Source organism: Lytechinus variegatus, chromosome 5, assembly GCF_018143015.1.
Source record: "Lytechinus variegatus isolate NC3 chromosome 5, Lvar_3.0, whole genome shotgun sequence".
NCBI classification, from domain to species: Eukaryota; Metazoa; Echinodermata; class Echinoidea; order Temnopleuroida; family Toxopneustidae; genus Lytechinus; species Lytechinus variegatus.
The window spans coordinates 44615737-44637902 of NC_054744.1; the positions used below are offsets into that span (position 1 = coordinate 44615737).

A 22166-nucleotide genomic window follows, 5' to 3' on the forward strand; every position below is an offset into this window, starting at 1 on the left:
TAAAAAAGGTGTTGATATTACACATTACAAAAAATATATAGATCAGATGATACGCATTGTCAAATCAATGTTTTCGCCTGTACATACTGTAATCCTGAACACATCTGTGTTCTCTCGGACATGTATCTTTGATAAATTAATTCACGAATATAGACCATTAAAGCTGGAGTGAAAATGAAGTAAAGTGCTAACCAATTCAACATTTTCAAAAATTTATTTTAATAACTGAAAGTAAGAAAGAATTAACTTAATTCAGATTACGCCTTTTCAAAACTTTTTAAGACAAAAAATCTGACGTAAACTATTCTTTTCATTAAAATACATCATTCCTGTCCATGCAAAAGCCTAATCTTTGAAGTATACACAGTGAAACTTCGTAAGAACTCTTTAAAAAATCACAACATCTGACCAATTTTCAATATTTAAAATTACTTATTTTTCACCAAGGATTATACAATACCCAAGGAATTTTTAGACATACATATGGCCGATTTTTTTTAGCCTATCCTGTACTTCCATGTTCTTTTCTTCTTTTTTTTGAGTGGTATTGATCAGGATTTCATTTTCTTTTCCAAAGATCATCTGCATACAAAGCAATCCCTGAAAACTGGAGTAAATAGAAGCAATAAATTGGATTAAGGTTCATGTGTCATTCTCTCTGTCTCTTTCTAGGCGTTTCAGGATCGTTTTAGGCCTTTGTCACTTACTAGTAACCAATGTCTCCATGCGTCACATTACACATAGCAAAAGGCCTAAAGAATCTTGCATGAACAGAGGTATTGAAGTGTGATAGAAAGAGAGGGATGCTCTTGAGCCTGCAGAGAAATCAGGGAAGTAGTTGAGTTTGGTATTTCCGAGTCATGAGGCCACTGGAAAAAAAACTTCTCAAATAGACTTTGTACATGTGACTCGAGCCAAGGCTGAGGCCAAGAAATTCTGGTCAGATCCATCATAGCAGCACTAGGGGTGAAGGTGAATTTGCCAATGAAAGTCAGATCTCTTAGCAAGAAATTGGACCAAAAAAAAATATCGCATTTTGCACAATATAAACCCTGTGTCAAACACGATACAGGCAATTGTAATTAACAGTTTATGGCCAACCATGTACAAAAAAATATATAAATCATTTCAACTATTTATCGTATCTCTCTATGTTAAAGGGGATATGGTCTAAACAATTGTTCCAACTAACTGTAACTATTCCACACAGTTGTTATGGATGGGCTATATATGCAACTATGTAAGTACGAATCCATGTATATCTTGGTTGCGATAGAAATTCCAAAGCAATCATAAAAACTTGTGAAAACTCAATCTTACTCAATCAATAAAGAAAATACTTGAGATTACAGCGAGGGAAGAATACGATGTGACATTTGTGAACTGGTGTAGACATATAATCACATAACGTAAGTAATAAAAGAGATATATTTGTGCAGGCAAATATAAACAAGAAATACGAGGTAATGTTACTAGAATGGCAAGAAAAGAAGGTAAAAGGAGACATATGGACGACTTTAGGTCTTATCAGACCTTATCACCATTCATTGAGGATCACTACCTTGTTATTCACACATGGGATCGATAGCAACAGGTAATTCAGATGTTATCACCACAGTTTATGAACCTCATAGACAGTATTGCGACATATCATATAATACTTGTTGTGACGTATGTTATTAATGCAAATAATAGCATGTTGTGCACTGAGAGGCATAATGCAGTCTAATCTCAGTGATAAATCGTACTTTATTCAGCGAAATCACTGCTTGTTATCCGTACGACAAACACGGTTTGAAGGGGTGATAAATTGATTGATTGCCACTCATGATTTACTTACATCCAGACGTTGTTCTATCAAAAAGATGATAAGTCACCGCTGGCTAGTGGCAATAACATCTGGGGGGTTTTTCACAAAGATTGAAGTATGACTTAGAGTTGCACTTAAATGTCGGCGTGTACGATACACAACGCGCAATCTTATTGATCAATGGGCAGTAGTGTGGTCCTCTTGGCATGAACTAAAGAATGCGATAATGCCTTTTATACCGTACGCAACCAGGCCTTTAAGTGCGACTCTAAGTCATACATAAATCTTTGTGAAACACCCCCCCGCTGGAAAGGGGGTTAGAAACACTGGTCACACTTTGTGATGTCAATGTACTAGAACAACAGTGGAATGTCTCACAAAGCTGATGGACTACTGAAACAATTTTTTAGGTGTAAGTCAGCTCCATAGTGGTGTAAGATTAAGCAGAAGAAAGGATCAACAGTTGATGTCACAGCCCTATGAAATGATCCCCAGGGGGTGTTTCACAAAAACTTAAGTATGACTTATGCGTCGCACTTAAATGCCTAGTTGCATGCAGAATAAAAGGCATGACTGCATTCTTCAGATCATGCGAAGAGGATGCGCACTACTGCGCATTGATCAATAAGATTGCGCATTTCATATATGTGCAAGTCGGCATTTAAGTGCAACTCCAAGGGGGTGCTGCAAGAAAATAATGCAATCGCAAATATTCAGTAGCAATTTTACAATTGATTGATCACTTTTAACTATAGCAAATCATATTACACTCCTTGTTTCATGGAGCAGATTAGCAATCAATCGCAAATTTGCAATTAATTGCACGGCATATGCTTGATTTTGTGAACGGAAATAGACTTGCAATTGATCGCAAGTTTCTTGCAACGCCCCATAAGTCATAGTAAAATCTTTGTGAAACATCCCCCTGATTGAGAAGGACTGGATTTATGAGCATCCAAGATGACTGCATCATGGAAAATTGAAAATAAGTGACAATTTAAATTGGTTTCCATTTCTGCATATTCAAAGAATCATTGCCCATATTTATGACCCTGTACAAAATAAAGTACAAAAAAAATCATGCAAAATTGCTTTTGCACCTCAATCTAACTGCATGTCGCTCCCTTTTCTTTCCAAAATGAAATTTCAGTACCAAGGGTCATTAATGAAAAAATTCTAAATTATCAAAAGTAAAATTTACATTGCATTCTTTCAGTCCTTTTTTTTGGGGGAGGACTCTTTGAACACCTAATTAAGAATTCACTGATGACATACATGAAAGCTACATACAATGATCATATCCTGAAAATTTCAGCCCATTCCTTAATTGAAAAGTTACTTTACATCAAAAAGATATGTTGATATTTTATTTTGATCAGGCATCCAATCAAAAAAGAATGTGCTTGTAAGATCATAAACTACATCAAATAAAGCTTTTTCATTATTATCAACACCATGAAGGTTTTCGGACAGACAAGTTTTTACTATGGAGTAATCACATGGAAAAGTGACAGACACTTGCGGGGATATATGAAAACTTTGGGAGCTTTAAGATCTCAAAAAATTACATTTAATGATCAAAATTAAGTAAACTGATACTGCCTTTCAATTTCCCTTCTTTTCCTTTCCTTACCACAAAAGCTGGAATAAAAAAATATATAATAATGATGATATGAATAACAAGAATAAAAATGAAAATAATAATAATCAAATAGAGAATAATACTTTGTCTTGATCAGTTTTTAATTTCCCCAAGGGCTACACAATAACAGCAATTGATCTACCGTTTTCCTCTGATGGCAACTGTCCAAAAATAAAATAAAACAAAATAAGAAACTGTTATCTTTTCAGAAAATAATAGCTGATGGAATCCCTTCTATTTTGTTTGACTTCAATGCCCTTAACAGACCACAAAGTCCAATTGCCAGGCCAATCTTCAACGCAGAAAAAAACCAACTACTAATATATAGCAACACAGTTTGGTGCTAATAACTTGGTGTTTGCATTAGTACAAGATGTTAATGCATACACTTCAAGCACCAAAACTTGGATTTCCAACCGATCGATGTTTTCAATGAACAGAGACATACTTTTCAACACCCGTCTCGATGCACTATGAAGATTGCAAGAAACATATCTGAATTGGCTCCCTAGATCATGAATAAAGGTCTTCTCTTCTTCATTCTCAGTCTATTTCCCTCCAATGATATAAAACGATCAGTTTCTCCTGCCTCCGCCGCCTCCTTTGCGACCCTGTAATATGAGGTGAGGAGAGACATTATAACAATGTAATGTAGTAAACAAATAAGACACCAGCATTCTTACAATTTACAGTTATGAGTGCACAGACACAGTTTATGCTGAGGTTTTATAATGCAAACAAACAATAAAGAGATTAATATTAACAAGTTCTCTACTGGAACAAGATGATCCCTCTACAAGACCCATGAATAATACAGGCTACTGCACTGAGTAAAATATATTGATGAGAATAACAGTGTAAAGCTCATTGGGGCAGAATCTTCACATACATGTATATCTCTTTCTGTATCAAGTGCAATTATCTTTTGGAAAGCATGAATGAATAAATATTTGTATCATTTAAGAAATTCCCAAATCAGAGAGTCAACGCATTTGAATACAATACAACTTTATAGTGAAAATAGTAGATTTTCAAGGATATATGATTTCGGCCGGTATTCTGAAAAAATATCAATTATCTTATTTTTATTGTCATAGTTATCAGAGATGAGATGTGACATAGTTTTACCCCCCCCTCCTGACTATCAAACAAGGGTCCAGATATCCCGGCTCTATGTTAACACTGCATACTTTTGACCTGCATGCTTGTCCATGAGTGTAGAGCTGCGCACTTTGATCAACCACAAGAGCACCTTCAAAATTTTTCATCACAATTTCAGAATAAATTTCAGAATTCCGACCTAGAAATAAAATCTATCCTTGAGACATGACTTACCTTTCTTCCACTATCTCCTCCCCACCATGATGCGTTCTTACTCCTTTCTCGGTTCCTATTCCTAGGGCAGTTTGTTTTCCGGTGTCCTATATCACCACAGACGAAGCATCCTTGTCTACCATCATCACCTCGTACATTACCTCCCATGTACCTCCCATGGTCTCTCTCACTAGACAAACAAAAGAAAACTAGCCGATGTTAGTCCAGAAAGTTGATTGTGGGTGTCCCTACCCAATGCAAGCTTTTGCCGTCTGCAGACGACAGAAGCATAGACTGAAATTCCTCTTTTGGTTTCCTAACTTCAATGATAATTGTCTTGTCCGATACTTGTCTGATTGTTTAGAAATTGATGTCCCAGGTAGAAGAACTAGAACCTCTGAAGACCCACTTAAATTAACATATCCAACAAAAAGAAAACAGATAGAACATTCACCTTTGCGTCCTCAGTGGAATGGAACAAGCTCTCTCTCGCAATAAGACAATCCCCAACAATCAAGTCCCTTAAAACTCTATTGCTCTAGGCAGTTGCCTTCAGTATAATAATATATCATTCTGATTTTTGTTTGTATAAATATGTTAATTGAAATTGTGAGCACTTTGGGCCATTTGGGAAAAGCGCGTTATAAATATTGAGTATTATTATTATTATTATTGATAACATTTCAGTGTGCAGTCTTAGCCCATCAGAGGAGGAATTAAAAAGGCTTATAAATTTTGAAATTCTTGAGTTTTCCCTTGTTTTTCCAAAACTAGCCAGCTTAGTTCCTCATCACATGCGACTGAAACTAGTTATTTGAATGAGGCAGCTTGGGTGCATGAATCCCAATCTACCTCTCTATTAAACTAAACACAACTTATGGATTCAAAATACAATAGCCAAATCTGTCAAGCCAACAATTTGAGTGTAGTCCTATACATGCTTATCCATGTGCAGTACATGTAAACTTAAATAACAATAATAAAAATCAATAATATAGTGCCATCTATCAAGAAATAATCTATATCCAGGTGCACTTTGAAATAATAGCGTAAATTTCTCTATAATTTTGACAACTCCATTGCTTTAAATAAAACAAAAGTTCTTATGCTCATTTTTATGAACAACATTTCATGTTCACTTTGAAACAGTTTCTATCATCATTCCAATTGAAAGCCAGACATAAATTGCATCACTGATACCACAACGCCTCAATGTACTTTACTGTCTCTCCTCCTCGCCCTCCTCCTCACTCCCATCTTTGCTCAATTCTTCATCTTATTGTCTCTCCTCCCAGCCCTACTCCTCACTCCCATCTTTGCTCAATTCTTCATCTTATTGTCTCTCCTCCCAGCCCTACTCCTCACTCCCATCTTTACTCAATTCTTCATCTTATGTCTCTCCTCCCGGCCCTACTCCTCACTCCCATCTTTACTCAATTCTTCATCTTATTGTCTCTCCTCCCGGCCCTACCCCTCACTCCTATCTTTACTCAATTCTTCATCTTATTGTCTCTCCTCCGGCCCTACTCCTCACTCCCATCTTTGCTCAATTCTTCATCTTATTGTCTCTCCTCCCGGCCCTACTCCTCACTCCCATCTTTACTCAATTCTTCATTTTATTGTCTCTCCTCCCGGCCCTACTCCTCACTCCCATCTTTGCTCAATTCTTCATCTTATTGTCTCTCCTCCCGGCCCTACCCCTCACTCCCATCTTTACTCAATTCTTCATCTTATTGTCTCTCCTCCCGGCCCTACTCCTCACTCCCATCTTTACTCAATTCTTCATCTTATGTCTCTCCTCCCGGCCCTACTCCTCACTCCCATCTTTGCTCAATTCTTCATCTTATTGTCTCTCCTCCCGGCCCTACTCCTCACTCCCATCTTTGCTCAATTCTTCATCTTATTGTCTCTCCTCCAGACCCTACTCCTCACTCCTATCTTTGCTCAATTCTTCATCTTATTGTCTCTCCTCCAGACCCTACTCCTCACTCCTATCTTTGCTCAATTCTTCATCTTATTGTCTCTCCTCCCGGCCCTACCCCTCACTCCTATCTTTGCTCAATTCTTCATCTTATTGTCTCTCCTCCCAGCCCTACTCCTCACTCCCATCTTTACTCAATTCTTCATGTTATTGTCTCTCCTCCCGGCCCTACCCCTCACTCCTATCTTTACTCAATTCTTCATCTTATTGTCTCTCCTCCCGGCCCTACTCCTCACTCCCATCTTTGCTCAATTCTTCATCTTATTGTCTCTCCTCCCAGCCCTACTCCTCACTCCCATCTTTGCTCAATTCTTCATCTTATTGTCTCTCCTCCCAGCCCTTCTCCTCACTCCCATCAATTCTTCATCTTATTTTCTCTACTACCATACCTCTGTTGTTCTTCTACATAAGCCCCTGGTGGATTTACTGGTTCATTCTGACACACCTCTGACAGAGTAGGAGATGGAACAAAACTCTTTCCCCTAATCAACAAGAAAAGAAAAATATTGTAAATTAATTACTATTGATGTTCACCATTCAAGGAAAATTCTATATGTACTTTACAGGGAATATTATCTTAATCAGGGTAACATTTCATCAACACTTCTGTCTGACTGACAAGTTGTCAGATCTGACAACTATTCTTGATTTTGATTGGCTGGGGATCTCTGTAACCATGGTAACTGTCAGATAAGACGGACTTGTCGGAAATAGCCTTGGTAAAGTCCTTTTATGAAACACTCCCGAAACAACCAAATCGCGCACGCACATGAGAGAGGGGTCACATTTTTTGGTACTCCGGAGGAGCAAAATCTCCTCTAAATCCATTTTTGGATTAAAATTATTATTTCCCAGTTCTGTCTTAGAATTATTTCATTTTCATCTAACCCACCAATCAATTTGGATTGATTTTCATTACCATATTGTCGAAGATTGACATTTAAACTTATTCAATTTCAACTTCATGTTGGCTTTATCAACATAACTGGGCAATTCATCATAGTCCTGTAGCTCGGATTGTTTACCGGACTGAAACTTGCCGGGTTAAGGTTGTCCGGCCGGATGTTTCGGGTCGAGTTTCATTTGTAATCCCTTGAACCCGGTAAATAAACTCGAAAGGTTTAAAAAGATTTATTAAGGCATCGCAATAAGACTAAGAGCCATTAAAATGTTTTAACAATCAATCAATTCACCCAGTGTGATGATCAAGGGGACAGGTCAGAGGCCATATCTTCTGACCTTACAGTTTTTTATTCTTTCCCCCCATGATGACTAGTCTGCAGACACAGACCATTGGTTTTTGCAATTGGCATAGTATATAATGCAGAGTCTTAATTAGTGAGACTAGATACACAATGTAGTGCTGCTGGCTCAAACAACAGACAGAGCTACTGGCATCTAGTCTTCACCCTAGACCTGTCATTGGTTGAAGTGTCAAATATGAGTCTGTGCTGGCAGACTACAGGTGGTTGGAGGCAAGTTGGCCTCATCTCATCCCCTCTCCACATTATTACTGGATAATATAAACAGTGAATAAATCATCATCAGGGTTTGTATCCTCTTTTGAGAACAAGGTCAGAAGGTGGTATGGTCATAGATTTAGAGTCAAGTGGGTTAAAAAAATTGTATTTGTACATGTACATAAATCAATTTTAGGTGGACCGGGTTACCGGGCTTTTCCGGGTCGAGCTTTGATTGTCATAATATTTACGAGCCGGGATCGAACCGAGTTGAAGGTACCGAGCTACAGCACTGGGCAATTCATCACCATGCAGGACAAGAGGTTTCCAGGCGGCCAGACGCGGGGTGGTGGCCCATCAAACTTCATTGTTCACTACGTGCCAGATAAGATTGACATTCCATCAACGTTAAGCTCGCCAAAGTATTAACTCGCCATTAGCAACATCCTCACCTCAACATGTCAAACTAAAAAGGTTTAAATAGGTAGCTAATGATATACCTGATACTAGATCTACATGTTATAATACCAATAACAGGGAGACAGAGGCTGAAAATAGGGTCATGCATAGCTTTATATACATTTTTTACTAAAACAGGTGTAGTGGATGAAGTGGCTCTCACTATTTCACAAACACAAAAATCAGGACGGTCACTGATACCCCCATAGATAACCCTATGGTACGGTTGACAGGTATGCACATGGTATTTAAGTTTGCTTTTGAGTCACACAATAGGTGGTTTCAGACCGACTCGAAGTCCGTCAGTTCCAGGTATTTTGGTAATGTGAAAGCAAATTACGCGTAATCTCCCCGAAAAAAACAACAACTAAATAGTAGGTACTTGTCAAAATTATGAGAACTTTCGCAGGGATTGTCCAAGGTCGCAGGTATTTTGGCAATGTGAAAGCAAATTACGGGAACTTTTAGCACAGCGTTGTAGGGCGCGGGCGCCGTGGGTGGCTGCTGAGCTAGCGATTTTGAATCTCGCGCCTTGTTTGCTTATCAGACCGTATACTGCGCATGCTCGTACCTTCAGGAACTTATCCCGACAGGTATGTTTCAGGGCGGTTTGAATGTGTGAATAATAAACAGGTATTACCTTGCCTGAAGAAAGTTCTCGTAATTTAACGGGGATTCTTGTGATCGAGGCGGTTTGAAACCACCTTCTGACAAACACCCCTGATGATAAAAGGGATTTTTTAATTACCTTGTAGCAGTGATGATAACATGCCTTGCAGCATCCTGACCTGCACTATCTGATGGTAGGCAGTATAAATCAGCTAACTCATGAACAAATGCACGTTGGTCTCTGGGCATAGGAGGGAATGTATAGTTCTGGGTTGGATGTTGTGACTGGAGAGGAGACAATAGAGAAATCATAAGTTATTGGTTAACAATATCATATTTTCACTTTAAAATGGCTCTTATATAATATATATATTTAGTATTCAAATAGTTAAATTGATGAATTCTTCATTGCACTGTGTTGAAACCTACGCTGGCACCAGTGATTTGAAATATATTGCACTACTATCTTTCTATTAAAAATTGTCATAAGCTGTCCTAATCCCATCTGATTGGCACAACCATGTACATCCATGAACCAGGTTTAATTCTCAGCTATCTATGGAATCAATGATTGTGACAATGAGTAATGACCTTTATATAACCTTTGACAATGTCACAAATCACATCAGGTTACTGTCACTCCGAAATAAACTCATAAGCTAAAATTTAACTTTGATCAATTATTAAATTTAAAATGAGCCATAATCTTACCTCTTTATTCACGCTGTTTATTAAGTTGGCAAAATCTCTTTCAACATCAGCCACAAAAGGGGGTGACTTCCTGTGAAATGGAAACAAAATCAATATAACAGAAAAAGATTTATTAGTTTGGGGGTTTCATAATCAATTCGCAACCAACGTTTGTTATCATAAGAGGTTTTTATAGCACAGCTTTTATACAGGTATATTCAGCTGTGCTTGTTCACAGCTTTTTTTACTTAATTCTAAACAGCAAATTTTCTTAACTAAAGAGGTATGTTTTTAATTTCAATTTGAAGAGAGTCAAGGATGAAGAGCTTCTTATGTCAATTGGCAGGCTATTCCATAGTTTGGGGGCAGCAAGTGCAAATGCACGATCACCAAGTGCAACTTTTGCTTTGTGAAATAGGATCTGGAACAATAATTTATCTGTGGAACTTCGCAGGCTTCGACTGTGTGATTGGGTTCTGAGATTTGTTGGTTTATCATTTTTTCCAAGACATACACCATAGCACAGGTCACAAGTATGAATTGGAAAATCAAAGAAATATGTTACAATGAATTGAAAATAAAGGGTAGAATAAAGATCAATCAGCAGAGCTATGAGATCCTAGGAAATATGTAGTGAGGTTTGTAATCACTTTGAAAAATAATAAGGTGCATGTAGAATGTGCATCTCTTAGGAACATGTATGAGGGACGTCACAATAAAAGTGCTTTAACATGCTTTACAAGCTTTCACTTAAAGTTACACCTTCATACCTATAAAGGTCTGTATCGTTGAAGGACAGGTCCACCCCAACAAAAACTTGATTTGAATTAAAAGAGAAAAATTCAACAAGCATAACACTGAAAATTTCATCAAAATCGGATGTAAAATAAGAAAGTTATGGCATTTTAAAGTTTCACTTCATTTCACAAAACAGTTATATGCACATCTCGGTCGGTATGCAAATGAGGGAACTGATGACATCACTATTTCTTTTGTATTTTATTATATGACATATGAAATATTTTGATTTTCTCGTCATTGTCATGTGAAATGAAGTTTCATTCCTCCCTGAACACGTGGAATTCCATTATTTTAACATTTTGTGTGAAATGAAGTTTCATTCCTCCCTGAACACGTGGAATTCCATTATTTTAACATTTTGTGCTTCAGGCAAGGAGGTACTAATCATCAAATTCGTAAAAATTGAAATATTGTATAATTCAAACAATAAAAAACGAAAGAAATAGTGAGTGAGTGACATCATCGACACTCTCATTTGGATGTAACTAGTCAAGCCAGACCCTACAGAGTGCACTTAGTATAATTTTGTACAAGTTGAATAATATCAACAAACTGCCATGTACATTCATGTTTTAGCACTTTTTGTTCATGAAATTTAGATTTGGGATAAATAAAGATTATGACTATTAAATCTAAATTAACTTGAAAAAAATTCTACATAAGAATAAATATTTTGAAATAAGGTAAATACAAGAAAGATGGCAAAATATGAAAACTCTTTAGTAAAATGAGCATTATACTGACTGAATTGAGTGATTATATTTGTTATTATTTTCTTCAACATACCTATATGTTTCTTTCAGGAATGGCGAGAAGCTTACTTTCGATGTAGATTTGGGCTGGCCATTTGTCATGCTCCTATCAGGGAATAAACAATAAAAATGTTACAGATTCAAAACAAACAGAAACTTGTGTGTTACAACTGATAAAAAATGTAAAGAATATGATAAGCTTATGAATATAATAGATGATTGCAATCACCATAAAACAAATATTTAACCTTGTTAATAACATAGTAGATTTTGAACAAATGAGACTGAAACTAAAATGAGAAACTACGATACATTAATAAAAAATAAAATATGACCAAAGAGATTCCCATTTAACCTGATGGTAACCTGATGATTAATAGCCTAAAAGTTCATTACTTTGAGAATGACTTTAAGACCAAAGACATAAAATGATTGTAAGACCAAAAATCTGGGTTCACACCAAACATCCCTTTCATAAAGATGTCACAAGTGTAGGAACATGATTATGCAAGAATGTAATCACATTTTCACTGTAAGTATTTCCAATGCTAGTTGTCAAAGACAACCTATGTTTTGGGTTTATTTACGAGAATCTGAAATGAGATACTGACCCTTTTTGTTGTGAAGGTGCAATTTCTTCTTTCCCTTGAGCTCCTCTGGAAGATTCTTTTGTTTAGAAGAAAAATGAAATTAAAAAAAATTAAATGATATAAAAGAATAGAAAGACCTCTCAGAGGAGGAAGAGGGGCGATGCCGTAAATTATGTATCTCCCATACTCTATAAGGGACCTTCTTGAAATTATTTCAGTTTTCTAGTTCATGAATATTACAATGATATCAAATCAAGATGGTTTGGGCTAATGAACATGAAATTATTCCAGAATAGAGTAAAATGAAGTCAGATGACAAGAAGGCCAAGTATTCTATGAAAGATACAGAGGTAAATAGATTAATGAACTGATAAATGATAGAAGTGGATAACCACAGAATTTGGCAAATCTATTGAACGTTTGCTCAGGATAGAGTAGCCTTGGAAAAGTTTGTCTTTAGGATCAGAAGGAATTGGCTAACCAGAAGTAGGAGAGGAAAATTTGAAGCCACTTTGAATTTATGCTACTGATATCACAAAAAGTATATTCCAATTATAGCTCTTGCACCGATTTTTCAAGTCTTTGGGCTAGTTGATAATAATAGTAACTGGATTTATATAACATCTTTCCCACAGGGATTGACTCCCACCAGGTAGCCAGTTATGTCACCTGGGTTGAGTGCAGCACAATCACAATGTGGACAAATTTCCTACAGAAGGAAAACCCGCTGTGACCCCGACTCAAAGCCATGGCCTCCCTTTTGAGAGACGAGACTAACAACCATCAGACCACAACGCTCCGACACTCATCATCGATAATGATTATTGCTTACCATTTTTGGCGAGTTCTGCCACCACATCTACCACATCTCCTCCCTCAGCAGTCAAGAAGAGAGACACATACACAACGAAGTCTGAGACAGCATCCTGGTTGAACAGAAATCATTTATGAAAAAATAACATTATATTTACAATACTATGGCCTGTAATATGAACTCCAGTTTCACTAGACCATGGTCCAACTCTGTGCTAAAATTATGGGAAGCCAAAGATGTCAACAATTTGTTTATATTGTATCTTTCTCATATTTACTTTTTTTCTTATATCTGTTATTTCATTCCCTGAAGATTTAATTTCTTTTTTGGGGGTCTATGATCTCACTGTATAGCTAAAATCATAAAGGCAACCTGAAAAAATGCCAGAGCCTCATCTATCAAACAGGAATCCAGAAAGCATCATTTTATCACAAATCTTCACATTCGTCATAGAAAAACAATGGGGATTGCAGGAAAGGTTTTGGGACAGAGACAAAGCAATGGGATTCTTGGACAAGACAAAGCTCTAATTGCTTGGTAAGAAGCCCAATGTGGTTTCTTATTGACTCCAGAGAGAATTCACTACAAGGGATATGATCCTCTAATTGCACAACATACAACTTATCAAAGCAGCTCATGTAACAGTCTGGAAGACATTGACTGCTGGTAATGTTCATTCTTTAAATGATTAAATTTGCTAGACATCTTCTCACATAAAAAACAAAAATTGTCAGCTTTCGGCCCTGTCTCACATAGCAGATCAGACTATGTTCAGCTTTGAAAATCCAGTGACAACAGCACCTAAGATCCATGTTTGATCAAATATGTCTGTACGATGTAAACTCATGTATGCATTATTATCTTGACCAATAATTGTGCGCCTCTTCAATCACACAGAAAGGTTGTATATATCTCGTATGTCTCCTATATGAAGAATAGAGACATTACTTGATCTCCATGCTTGAGATTGATTGTAATTCTTTGTAAGACATGGCCCTGGAATGTGCGTATTAGATATACTCACCACTTTGGCAGTGATTAATTTAACAGCAGTGAGATGATGGAACAGCTGTCTGGAACTCTCTGAGAAATTTGTCAGGTCCTTCTTTGCTAGACTGCACTCAAATGCCTTGAAATGATCACAAAGATAAACTATTTTACAGAAGTGCACTTATAATTTGTCTTCTAATCAAGATATCATAAGCATGAGCAGATGGACATCATTTGATTTTTAAGTAAGTTAAGAGGGTGTGAACAAGTTGGGAGGATTCTACTTTTTTTTGAATAGTGACTTCTTTTTAACAAAACACAGATTTTTAAGAAAAATATATAACAAGCATATTTAACTAGATAAAGTTAGATTTGGCCTCATTTACTAAACCTAAAACAATATCGAGAAGCAGATTGAATATAAACAAGGGGTCATCATGGAGTGTACATATATTGGTATGTTCACTTCCACGATGTATGAATAAAGGTTCTGCTATATTTCAGAGAAGCTTGCCCTGTGTGTCCATGCAATAACCCACTGACCTCCCTAAGCTCACCTTAATGTCAGAGTATAGCAAACATATCCATGCCTTTCTCTCCAGCCTGCCGCAAGCGCTCCTTTTCATTCACGTCTGTGTATTCTCAATCGAGTGAATTTCAACACCACATTTTGTGCATATTGTGCCTTTCAAATTTGATGATACAAAAGTTTTGGCGACTATAATCCGTCAATACGCTTCAAAGAATAATGATGTTGTCACGCATATCTCCTGCCATTCTGTGCCAATTTCCAAATTGGTTACACCCAGCATTATCCATTGACATTCCATTGCGCAAATTGAGAGCTTTCAACTCTGACAGCTGCTCACACATCACCTACAGGGCTGGTCAGATATCCACTCCAGCTTAGGCACATTGCATGCGTACATTGTAGCTGCTTCATCGCAGGCCAAACCAAAGTTTCGCTGCTCCAAATTTCATTATGCATTCACACAGAATTCAGTAACAGCGAACATCACAGTATTACTACATGCACAAATTTAGGAAAACAAACAATATTTCTGACTCAATTTACATGTCATGTACTTAATTCTCATCACTGCAAAATTTCAACAAGTTCAGGAAGATGGCAAAGGTGATAGAGTAAAGGCATGAATTTCCGAAAGCCTCCAGACCAAATCAGGAGCATTGGCATATCTGCTAAAAATGCTGGAATCGCAATTTTTCCTACATTTTGGCAACTTGAAAAAGACAACATCTGATTTTGCTCAACAAGATCAAAAATACCAACAGAACAGATCAATTGTGATGTGATTCTTTATGAAAGTAACATTTCATAAAATGAAAATCAACCGACTTTATCCAATATCTAGAAACTGGAGAGTAGAGAGGCAGAACAAAGTTCTTCAAAATATAAACCTGCCCGAAACTTTAGACAATCAAGGAAAGCTTAGCTCTATGCAATATAAGTGTATGGTAATGACATGAAAAGGATTAACTGACCTGGAATGGGAAGACACCATGCCTTACATCCAATGCTTTGAGCTGCTTACAATCCAATGAAGCTACAGATCCAAAGTCTATCAATCGAACATGAACCTGAAAGGTTAAATCAAACAAAGAGTTAAAACGATACTTGGTTCATTACGATTTTATATTTTGTCAAATATCATTAAGACAATGCATCAAACACTATCATGGAATTATCGAGACTGTTGTTGCCAATAGTGTACAATGTCTCCACTAAAGCTGAAGCGTGTTGGGAAAGCAAGTAGAAGGAAGAAGAAGCAAGTGCTGGCAAGTGTAGTCTGAGGGCTGTGTTGAGGGAAAAGGACGCACTAACTAAAGGAAAGTGGAGCGAGGGGAATGGGTGATCACTGTGAGTGCGAGGTGAAGCTGTCTATCCCCGTAGTTGGGAACTAAACTGGATTTAAAACATAGATGACTGACTCCTTTTGAAAAAAAAATCAACCTTACTGCAGTATCTACACAGCAAAAGAGAACGTTCAAACTTACCGTGTCTTGAGCGATTTCTTCCACCTTAGCCCTGCACCAATGTCCCATATCATGTTGAAAGGCGCAGACCATCTTGCCTCTGTGAAGCTGATCTTTGGGCAATGGATCACCTGGAGCACTGTGGGACAGAAATAAAAGGAGAATGTGGTACAGAAAGAAACATAGTAGGATTAAAGAGAAATTCCAGTAGTTGCAGTAAACACTGATTTCATGAGAAAGTCTGTAAATCCAGGCTTAATTGTCAGTATATTATCGAGGATCTAGATCTGGTACAGTTACATAAACTGAACTTTGTGAAATCTTGAAATCTACGCTGAAAAATATTCACACGGAAGTGACCGAATCCGCGCTTATTTTGCTTATTTCTCAGTAATTACACAATTTCTTCCAGAATCCTTTGGCACATATTTTTTATTCATACAAACAGACACTTGGGTGGTCATTATATTAGATTCTGTAAAAAGTCATTTTGAGATCGTTACCAAAACTGGAATTTTTCTTTAAACAAAAAAGACAGAGGGTAATAGAGAATAGAGGGAGAGTGAGGGAAAGAGAGAGAGAGAGACTCCCAGATGGGGCAAACAGAAGTTTGAGCAAGAGAGACAGATGGTTACAGAATACAGGGGCAAACAAGAGTTTGAGAAAGAGAGGCAGAGACAGAGAGGAGGGAGGACAAAGAGAATGCATGAGAGAGTATGCACCAAATGGTAAAATACAGATATTACAAGGAACTATCCTGAACCGGCACATCACATGGTCATCATCAATGTACATACAAATCAAGACATGGAACAGCGTCCATGTACATGTACAACTATACTACTGATATATATCTGAACAAAGTGATAGGTTTGTAGAATGCTAATATTCAAAAAAGGTATTTAATATGGAATGATAAATTTCTCAATACACCTTGTCCTCTGCACATGACTTTAGTAATCTGATGACCATTTATACCATACTAACTTGTCCCCAAGTTGACTAGTGACCTCAACTTCCATATCTGTGATAGTGAAAACTGTACGTGAAGACTGCTAGAGGAAAACAAACTTGATCAGGGCCCGTCTAACAAACAGTCAAAACTTAAATTGCCATAGATCTATATTTGTGTGATGAAATTTGAGATCAATCATAACTTCAGTTTGGTTTGAATCCATTGCAAATGTTTGTAAGATGGAGCCAAGGTGTTCTTTGTGTTCAGGTTCTTGGAAACCAACTACTTCTTTATAGACAGGTGGTACTTCTATGCAGGTATTGTACAGCAGGTTTCACTGTGCTTTATGAAACTACAAACACCAAGTTACTGTTAACCCATTGGCTGCAAGAACCTGCTGTCTGCTGGAAATGCCTATGTGAATTCTAGAATTTAGTGTTCCAACCGGTTAAGACTAATGAACATCCTTCATACCTGATCTCATGCATGAGCCTCCTGAATCTAATCTCTTGCTCATGACCTCTGACCTTAGCTGCCCAGAATGTTCCATCCGCTGTCAGAGGGGTGGCAACATGAACACCAAGATGGGACCCTGGTACTGATAATACAGGGGGAAGAGAGAAAGGTAAATATTGCTTTGAATCAAAGATGAAGACTAATAAAGTAACTCTACAAGACAGATATCATTTCATGAAAAGAATGAGAGGTTTACCGATCCTTAGATAACCTTGATAAAACGTATTTGTGAGCTGAAAGCATATCTCATAACCCTATCTAGGCCGGGGTATTTTGGGAGTTCCTATGGCCGGGGGGGCCTCCCAGGCCCCCCCCTAAGATCTCGGCCGTCGACCGCGCGATCGCGCCGAAAATTGGCACGCGGGTTGCCTGGGACATAATCTACAAGATTGTATAGTAATTTATTTCATGCAAATCGCTATTAAGTGATTATGCTAATTTATGCGTAATTAGTATGCGAAATCATACTTTTTCCTCTAACTCCCTAAATAAAACTCCAAATGTACTAATTTTTGGTATAGAAAGTATTTGTGGTGTCCTTAGCAAGTGTACATGAAAAAAATTGTGATATCAAATCATTTTCTTATGTATTATATTGTTTTTTGCAATTTCTTATGTATTTCTTTGTTTTTTGGACCTTTTGTTTTTCATTGTTTTTTCAATGAAATTTGTTGGGGACTCTTCTGTGATCATAAAAAGCCTAAAATTAATACATTTAGACTAGCAAAACTAAAAATAATCATACATTTATGAATTTTGGTTGAAAACACAATTTGCATTGACTTTGTACACGAAATCACGTTTTTGAGCAATTTTCGGTCTGACATGCACTTACATAATGTTGCGTAATTTCGGAACCACGTACCCGGGTGATGCAAAATTGGTCTCAAAAGTTGCGCAAGACTTGAAAGTAAAAAGTCAGCGAGCGGCGCGGTCAAAAAATTTTGCACGGCAAAAATATCGCGCGATTCGTTGAGGGGGGGGCCTCCGAGGCCCCCCCCGGCCTAGATAGGGTTAAGAACAAATATAACACAAGCCAACTTTTTCACTCAGCATTCATTTACACATTTTTACATTTGTTTACATTAATTTACACTGCCCATGAATAAAAGTTTGCAATCATTTACAAGCTGATAAAAAAAAAAATTATTGCAATGAACACAAGGATGCCATTCAACTGCATATTGATACAGGATAATACATGTTTTGTTAACGTACCCATGCCATAGGCATCACCATTTGAAGCTGATACCACTGCTGGAAGCCTGCAATGTGAGAAGAGAGAATGTGAGGATCAGGGGCATGAGATTGAAATGGGGAAAAGGAGTTAGGGGTGGCAAAAAGAAATAGCAAGGACAGGAAAAAGATTGTGGAAATGAGAAAGATATATTATAAATATAATGAAAGTTAGTCAAACGAAAAAAAATGAATAGAAAAAAGAATGAGAGAAAGAAAGAGAGAGCACAGTTAACAATACATAAAAACATTATACATGACTACAGTGCATATCATCTATCATGCAGCTTTGTCTCATCAAGGAAATTTCCATCCCAACATCAAATTTATAATGCATAAAATGAGTTCATGAACACATGGTGGAATTCTATCCTTATAATAATAGGGAAACACATTTAGTTCAGAAAGATTGAGCAATACACTCATCATGCAAAAAAAAGACATTGCTAGGGCTAGCAATATTCAATTGATGGTTTATTATGGATAGCCAAGTGTAATACACTCTAATAGTAGTCCTACGCTCAATTTGTCAGCACATACGACTCTCGAACTATTGGAAACAGTCTGGGAAAGAAAACAATTCTCACAAATATGAAAGCATAATAAAAGACCCCAAAACGTAAATAATGGAGACAAATTTTTATTTTATTTTTTTATTCTGGCTTTCCATAATTTCAGTCAAGATTTTGCCATTAGATCCAGGATTGACCAGCAGTTGGGGCCAACAAAGGGGCCTACTCTAATTAAAAAATTCTGTGACAAGCCCCCACAAACAAAACTCTCCAACCAAGCATGACCCCCCACCCCCATCTCTCTCAAAGCAATGACACCGGGGGTAGGTACCCCTAACACTTTCTACACTGTTCTATTCCAAAAATGTTCACATATATTGCTCCAAGGAAGGACTTACCCCATACTGGTAACAGCATAATGGCTTGTATAGTGTTGATACCATCCAGTGTCTAGTTGAGGTTGAGGTCCAACAAACGGTGGCATGGTGTTACCAGTATTCTCATTGCTACTGATACCATTGATAGCAGTATAGCTCCCATGGGCTGCGATGAATGCCATCGGGGACATACGTGTACCAGTAGGAACTGAAACATCAATGAACATTTAGACAGTTGAAATAATTTAGGGATGAAATGAAAGATTACTCAAGAAATAAAGGAATATCAGTCTTTAAGGTAAGGGAAGTCTTTATGAAAGACTACTTATGTTAAAAAAATAGAGCACATGCACTGTATATATTTTGCCCCAATGTACTTTTGATTGTAACCTCTCTTCAATATACCTACCCTGGGCCTGTCTTACAAAGAGTTACGATTGATCCAATCAACCACAACTATGGAAAGCCAGCAATGTCAACATCTAAAATACACATTTCTTCAAAAATACTTTGTAGATATGAAGTATATTCATACAATAATTGCTTTCAAGAGAATTCAGTGTGATTCTCTTTGTTTACAAAGGACATTGTGAAAATGTCCAGGAGAAAAACTTCTGACAATGATGGATTTCCACATAGTTGAGGCTGGACGGACCAATCGCAACTCTTTGTAAGATGGGGCCCTGGGCTTCAAAACACAAAGCTTAGCAATGATCATTCAGCTGATTTTTACAGTTGAATATGATAATAATAAAACCAATAACACTAACTTGTAGAGTGCATTAACTATCAACTTAAGTATGCAATTGTCCATGGAATTGATGTGTTTTAAGTGATGTTTTGAAGTTATTTACAGATGGCGGCTTCCTGACTTCCAAGGGTAAGCTGTTCCAGAATTTTGGGGTTACACAAAAAAATGCTTGATCAACTAGCATCACTTTTTTTGGAAGGATGGGATCTGCAAAAGTAAGGAATCCAATGAACTACGCAAGTTGCAACCTAGATGACTGGTTTTATAAATTAACAATTCTGTTATATAGCCACATTAGCATATCTAAGGGGAGCAGACTGCCTACCCCCCCCACGAGTGATAACTCATGCAGGGGACGTATCCCTGCCCCCCCCTTGACGAGTCACAACTGATCTAGGGGACGTCCCCCCCCTTTTGAGAAGCCAAATTAATAATTTGTAATGTAAAAATGCAATGAAAAAAGATGTATACCCCCTCTTTTGAACTTGACGACCTTTTTTTTCTTCTTGTCAAATTTTTTTCTGCTAAGAAATTATTTTGGGGGTAAAAGACCTATTTTTTTCTTGTCAAATTTTTTACCAAAAATGTGCCCCCCTTTTGGAAAATCCTACGTACGCCAGTGTATAGCCGGGAGCTTGACTGAGAAGTGCTTTGTATACAATCAGTAAGATTTTGAATATTGATAATTTTGATCAATATTCAAACATACAAATAAACTACCGGGTATACAATCATTCACTGAGTTTCATGTCATTAGCCCCTGGTAATGATACGGAACTCGCAACTTGGTGTTGATTTTTAAACCAATGTCAATCTTTTTCACATTGGTTACAATAAGAGACACAAATTGAGCACTTTTGCATAGGTTACAAAGCTGCTTTCATACATATGTCTATTAGTACGACTTGATCTTTATTCCAATTGAAGTTGGACCAAATGAAATTCTATGTCTACAATCACATCCACACAAATGGACAAGGAGGTCAGTGTGGTATTTTTACAAAATCTCTGTAAAGTAAAAATTTTCATACAATTTGTCATGTTAAGCTCAAAGAATTACACTTCTTGTCTAAGACCCTTAATGAATGTGTATGTAAATAAACATGGACTTGTTCAACTCTTACCTCCATCAGCCGGGGCAGTATCTCCTTGTTTTTCAAGCTTCTGAGCTAGACTTAGGTCTTCTTCTCCATCTTTCCCTTCTTCTTTCACTTCTTCTTCATCCTTCAATCCTTCATCTTTCACACCTTCAGTCTCTCCATTCAACAGCTTCACGTCTTCTTCTTCGTCTTCTGGCTTTGACTCCTTAGTTTCTTCTGCTAAGCAGGAATGCAAAGTACAATACACAATATGAGGGAAAAAATATGAGTCAGCACTGATACTTAGAATGTGCTCATCTATTTTTTAACAGTGTCTAAAAATTTGTCTAAACAAACAAGGAAACATGAAGCATTTGTGCAAGACATTCAGTATAAATACAGAGGAAAGAAATGTGAGAATGCAGACCATAAAGTCATTGACAAAGTAAGAAAGATAAAGAAAGGATGGCATGAAAATTAGATAAAGATATCAAAGACATAGAACAAATAACAACCTGAGGAGAGAGGGGGGATAAAATTAGTGACACAAAAATACTCAAACAAAGGGAGACAGAAACAGGTATATAGAAATGAATGGAAAGCTGAATGAAAGAGAACTGAATAAAGACAGAAGAAAAAAAGAGAAAGAGAAATTATATGAATACTAAGTAAAATAAGAAATAAAGCATACTTTTAGGATATACACAAAAACAAAGGGCATGCTAGATTTTTCGGATAAGCCTTGCAGAGAATAGTTTGTGCAATGAAAAAAGAGATTAAATAGATTGCAGAACACACAAATTACAAGTAATAGCTAAATCTCTTTCTACATC

General features: G+C 37.1%; 1 protein-coding gene across 1 annotated transcript in view; it reads right to left on the minus strand.

Annotated features, from left to right (window-relative positions):
* Positions 1 to 3564: 3564 nt before the first annotated feature.
* Positions 3565 to 22166, minus strand: part of LOC121416257 — a 38474-nt gene continuing 19872 nt past the window's right edge. The window contains exons 15-29 of the mRNA XM_041609772.1: positions 21379 to 21573; positions 19525 to 19711; positions 18597 to 18643; positions 17337 to 17460; positions 15929 to 16046; positions 15416 to 15511; positions 13947 to 14051; positions 12941 to 13034; positions 12130 to 12184; positions 11553 to 11624; positions 9987 to 10056; positions 9415 to 9560; positions 7137 to 7229; positions 4788 to 4956; positions 3565 to 4063 (exon numbers count right to left, since the gene is read on the minus strand). Coding sequence (XP_041465706.1) covers positions 4028 to 4063; positions 4788 to 4956; positions 7137 to 7229; positions 9415 to 9560; positions 9987 to 10056; positions 11553 to 11624; positions 12130 to 12184; positions 12941 to 13034; positions 13947 to 14051; positions 15416 to 15511; positions 15929 to 16046; positions 17337 to 17460; positions 18597 to 18643; positions 19525 to 19711; positions 21379 to 21573 — 1607 coding nt within the window. The 3' untranslated portion in view covers positions 3565 to 4027. The remainder of the gene's footprint in view (positions 4064 to 4787; positions 4957 to 7136; positions 7230 to 9414; positions 9561 to 9986; positions 10057 to 11552; positions 11625 to 12129; positions 12185 to 12940; positions 13035 to 13946; positions 14052 to 15415; positions 15512 to 15928; positions 16047 to 17336; positions 17461 to 18596; positions 18644 to 19524; positions 19712 to 21378; positions 21574 to 22166) is intronic.